Source organism: Tachysurus fulvidraco, chromosome 18, assembly GCF_022655615.1.
Source record: "Tachysurus fulvidraco isolate hzauxx_2018 chromosome 18, HZAU_PFXX_2.0, whole genome shotgun sequence".
NCBI lineage: Eukaryota > Metazoa > Chordata > Actinopteri > Siluriformes > Bagridae > Tachysurus > Tachysurus fulvidraco.
This window is the reverse complement of record NC_062535.1, coordinates 8,640,872-8,646,328: the sequence shown is the minus strand read 5'-3', so window position 1 is coordinate 8,646,328 and position 5,457 is coordinate 8,640,872. Positions and strand designations below refer to the sequence as shown.

Here is a 5,457-nt window from a genome sequence, read left to right as displayed (position 1 = left end):
TAAAATCTGAAAAAGGGACATGGCGCCCTCTGTTGGACATAACCAGGTATAACTACAAAATGTTTAGAAACAGAAAATAAAGAAGAAAAAACATACAATTATTTAGTGGGGTTATTGAGAATAAGTCCAAAAACACACGATTCTTCTATGTACAACGTTCTCTAAAAATTTCAAAAGCAAACACAATAACTAAACTGCCTTCGGATGAACAGTTAGAAAAATATCTGTGCAGGTCATGAAATAAATATAGAATATACTTCCAATGTGCGCAGGCGCTTGAAACTGTTCCTGCTCGAACACACCACATTCCGTCACGTCCTCGATAAGAAACGGTAATGACGTTATTTAATTAATTGGTAATTGACGTTAAGTACCCAGTTTGTATCTTATCATTCAAAATAAACATCTAGTAGCTACCCAAACTTACAAAAATATAAGATTTTAATAGATTTTAACTAAATGCGCTATTTATTATTATTTTTTTTTTTACAAACGACTTTCGGTAATATGTTTAATTTTGGCTTCCATGGCAACCCGGAAATGACGTTCATAAACAAGGAAACGTAGAGGAAGTTCAGACATCAGCCGTGTAAACCTCTTGCCAGTTCTTCGTGCAAACGCAGGTTTGATGTTTTTTGTTTGTTTGTTGTTTTTTTCCCCCCGCTGTATATTATGGCGTCCTTGTGAGATCGAGACAGCTGGCTATTTTGTTTGGTGTCTGTCTGTTAGTTAGTTAGCTTGTTTGTTTATGATTTATTTCCTTTTTTCTTACATAGACATAGTCAACAATGGAGGGTTTATCCAAAGGTCAGAGAACAGAGGAAACGCCCAAAAGTGATGCTGCATCTAAAACATCTGTTGCTGCACAAGTGCCATTTCTTGACCTGTGCACTGTTCTTGAGAATATCCAGAAAGCCAAAGCTCGACCAGACAAGTCCAAATGTTTAAAAGATTTCATAGATTCATGGAGAAGGTTTCATGCAGCTCTACACAAAGATAATCCCAGCACTACAGATTCATTTTACCCGGCCATTCGTCTTATTGTTCCTTCTTACGAAAGGGAGAGAATGGCCTATGGTATCAAAGAAAACATGTTAGCCAAGCTCTACATTGAGGTCTTGGGTCTTCCAAAATCTGGGCCAGAGGCCAATAAACTTCTCAATTACAGAGCCCCTACTACATCCAAAGGAGAATCTGGAGACTTTGCCCTTACAGCTTACTTTGTCCTCAAAAAGAGATGCACAAGTAAGGGTAATCTAAGTATCAAAGAGGTCAATGACTTCTTGGATTCAGTAGCTATGAATAATACGAGCAAACAGAAAGACCTTGTGAAGAAAAGCCTTTTACATTTGATTACTCAAAGCTCAGCACTGGAACAGAAGTGGCTTATTCGTATGATCCTGAAAGACATGAAACTTGGGATTAGCAAGGAAACTGTTCTCCAGGTTTTTCACTCAGATGCTCCAGAGCTCTACAATGTCACTACAGACTTGGCCAGGGTGTGCAGACAGCTACATGACCCCTCTGTTTCCTTGAACGAGGTATCCGTCAGTCTGTTTTCTGCATTCAGACCCATGCTTGCGGCTGTTGCCAACATCCGCCAAGTGGAGAAACAGATGGGGAACCATATTTTCTATATTGAGACCAAGCTGGACGGTGAGCGGATTCAACTTCATAAGGATGGGGATGTATACAAGTACTACAGTCGTAACTCGTTTGATTACACACAACAGTTTGGGTCTTCACCACTAGAGGGTTCCCTAACACCGTATATCCACAATGTCTTTAAATCCCATGTTATCAATTGCATCTTGGATGGAGAGATGATGGCTTATAACCCCACCACTGAGACCTTCATGCAAAAAGGCAGCAAATTTGATGTCAAGCGCTTGGTGGATGACTCTGATTTGCAGGCATGCTTTTGTGTGTTTGACGTCCTGCTTGTTAATGACCAGAAGTTTGGAAATGAGCCTCTCGTGAAGCGTTATGACACTCTCCAGACAGTCTTCACACCCATCAAAGGCCGGATCCAGCTGGTACAGTACACTGAAGCCAAAACCAGACAGGAAGTAATAAATGCCCTCAACGAAGCTATTGACGACCGTGAAGAAGGCATCATGGTCAAAGACCCCATGTCCATTTATAAGCCAGATAAACGTGGCGAAGGCTGGCTGAAGATCAAACCTGAATATGTTGATGGCTTGATGGATGAATTGGATCTGCTAATAGTGGGAGGCTACTGGGGAAAAGGCAGACGGAGCGGAATGTTGTCCCACTTTCTCTGTGCTGTTGCTGAAACTCCAAGTCCTGGAGAGAAGCCAACAGTGTTCCATACACTCTGTCGAGTTGGATCAGGCTACACCATGAAGGAGCTCTATGAACTTGGCTTGAAATTGGCCAAACACTGGAAAGTTTATCGCAAGAGTAGCCCTCCGGCTGGCATTTTATGTGGAACAGAGAAGCCAGAGGTTTACATCGAGCCAAGAAACTCTGTGATCATTCAAGTCAAAGCGGCAGAGATTGTTACCAGTGACATGTACAAAACCAACTGCACTCTGCGCTTCCCCAGGATCGAGAGGATCCGAGAGGACAAAGAATGGTATGAGTGCATGACCTTGGATGAGCTAAGTCAGTTTCGTGATAAAGCCTCTGGCAAGCTGGCATCCAGGCACCTTTACTTCCAAGAAGACGAGCTGCAAAAGAAGAAACGCAAACTCACATCCAAGCCCAAAAAGACCATTGACATAGTTGGCCACTTCAAATCCCAAGACCTGACGACAGTCACTAAAGAGACCGACATGTTCGAAGATGTGGAATTCTGTGTGATGAGTGGAAGCAGCATGCATTCCAAAGCCGAGCTTGAGAAGGCTGTGGCCCGTTGTGGAGGCATCGTAGTGCAGAACCCTGGAAAGGACACGTACTGCGTGATTGCAGGCATTGAAAATGTGCGGGTGAAGAACCTTATCGGTTCAAACCAACATGACATAGTATGGGCATCCTGGCTCCTGGAATGTCTGGACAGGAAACAGGTGCTACCATGGCAACCACAACACATGATCCACATGTCACCTTCAACAAAGGAACACTTTGCAAAAGAGTATGATTGCTATGGTGACAGTTACTACGTCGACACCGATGAGAAGCAGCTGAGGGATGTCTTTAGCAGGATGGGGCCGGTTGAGGTGGGCGCAGTATCCATAGCTTCAATAGAGCAGAACTATGGCTTGGATGACCTGCCCACTAGCATGTTCAGACCTTACCGTGCCTACTTCGATGCATGTGCTGTAATCGGAAATCCAGAAACTCTTATTATGAATACGTGTCTGGACTTTCGTGCTCTGGAGTTTCGCTTTCATGGGGGCATCGTAGCAGAAAAACTAGAAGAAGGCATCTCACATGTGGTTGTGGAGGGAGATGGTAGATTGTTGGAGCTAAAGACACACAGACGCCTCTTTACTAAGAAGTTTAAGATCATTCAAGAAACATGGGTGTCCGATTCTATTAAAGCAGGTCACGTACTTAATGACAACGATTACCTTGTATAAGGCAGAGACGACTGCATGATGTGACACATCACTTTATTATCTCAGAATAATCTTCATCCCCACCATTACTGATGCTAAAACGATGTCGCATCTGGTCGTCTGTCTGCTTTGACTGCAAAGAATTTTAAGGAATAGAAAAATCATTGTTTAGCTATTGTATTTTAACTATAGTTTTATTAATTTTTTAACAATCGAAGATTTTAGATGATGCTGTTTATTTAGACAGATATGTTCTCATGTATGCAAGTCACTAATTTTTAATGGAGAACAACACTAGGATAACAAGGACATTTTAGTTTTTTTTTCCCGGAAGACTTTTGGAGAATAATAATAAATAAACACGTTTTAATCTATAACTGTATAACTGTAATTATTGTTGTGAATAAAGATCAGAAAGATGCCTTAAGAAGAGAACTTTTTTTTAATGTAGTGCTTTTATGGCATGTGAATATTGTCAAATGATATTTTTGTTTTAATAGCATGATTATCTTCATTTATATTTATTAATCACACAGATTCTAGCTCTTTGACCTCCTGATTGTTTCTTGTCGTTGCAGTTACAGTTGCACCAGGGTCCTGTTTTACATGTTCTCTACATGTCTGCATGGTTCTCCAGGTTCTCGGTTTAATGCCGAAAACATGCCAGTAAGGATTGTCTACTCTACTTTTCACAGGTGCCCTGTGATCTCACAGCTAGGGTTCTTCTGCCCCAAGCCCTAGTGTTCCCTGGAGAAGCTCTGAACCACTATGACCCTGAGCAGGAGGTTAAGGTGGTTACTAAAAATGAATGAGTACGTGCGAAGGATTTAAATCGATTCATTTTATTCAGTCATAATTATAAAGTTCAAACAAGTATATCTTTTTAGTATACAGTTCTAAGAAGCTCTTTATCTGTGTATATGTTTATTTAATTATTTCCTTAACAGTAAGGCTGACTTTTCTCTCAATAAAATCGTAATATTACTTTACATTTAAAAGCACTGAATAACATTTATCATCTAAAAATTTCAGTGATTCTCTCTCTCTCTCTATCTCTCTCTCTCTCTCTCTCTCTCTCTCTCTCTCTCACCCACACACACACACACACACTCTCTCTCTCTCTCACCCACACACACACACACTCTCTCTCTCTCTCACACACACACACACACACTCTCTCTCTCTCACACACACACACACACACACACTCTCTCTCTCACTCACTCACACACACACACACACACACACACTCTCTCTCTCTCTCGCTCTACCTCTCTCTCTCTCTCTCTCTCTCTCACACACACACACACACACACACACACACACACAGCCCTGAGGGGGATCAGAGGAGCTTAAGAGCCCTTTATAAAGGTAATCCAGGGGGAATGAGGAAATCCTGAGGCCAGAGGGTTTGGACAGGAAAGTGAGGACACCGCTGTTAGGTAGGAGGACAACAGGGGTCTGAGCTGAAATGGCTCCCTGAGTGCTTGCTTGAAGGGATCACAAAAATTCTGAAAGGTTCCTGTATAGAAAAGGTCAGTGAAGTACAGTATCATGGGATAGCATCAGTCTTCACTGCCATTTTTACTCCACTGCTACATTCTGCCTTTCTGTGCCCTGCTGTTCTGTGACCTGTGTGATGGGTTAGGGTTAAGATTACGATTAGGGTATGGAAAATAAAAACAGATCCTAGATTAGTGCAATATATATATATATCTTGTCTTTTACATAAAAATGTAAAACATGCATCAGAGAACAAATTAGTAGATGAGGAAGGAATTTTGATCTGTAGAGGGAAAACTTTGTTGGGTGTTTCATACTGAGAATTTATTTCTAATAAAAAAATATTTATTTAAACTACTTAAAAGGAATATAATTACCAGAAATATCATCACCAAAATAGTAAATCAATAAACATTTTTGTTTAAAAAAA

General features: G+C 41.0%; 1 protein-coding gene across 1 annotated transcript; it reads left to right on the top strand.

Moving 5' to 3' along the window:
- The first annotated feature begins 462 nt into the window (after nt 1-462).
- On the top strand, nt 463-3,954 carry lig4 (ligase IV, DNA, ATP-dependent). The gene is made up of 2 exons (XM_027156525.2): nt 463-623; nt 777-3,954. Exon 2 carries the CDS (start codon nt 789-791, stop codon nt 3,543-3,545), a length of 2,757 nt encoding a protein of 918 aa, XP_027012326.2. The 5' UTR covers nt 463-623; nt 777-788; the 3' UTR covers nt 3,546-3,954.
- The last annotated feature ends 1,503 nt before the right edge of the window (nt 3,955-5,457 follow it).

Bases quoted from the DNA above. Each gene is read 5' to 3' on its own strand.
- lig4 (XM_027156525.2), top strand. From the start codon at position 789: ATGGAGGGTTTATCCAAAGGTCAGAGAACAGAGGAAACGCCCAAAAGT.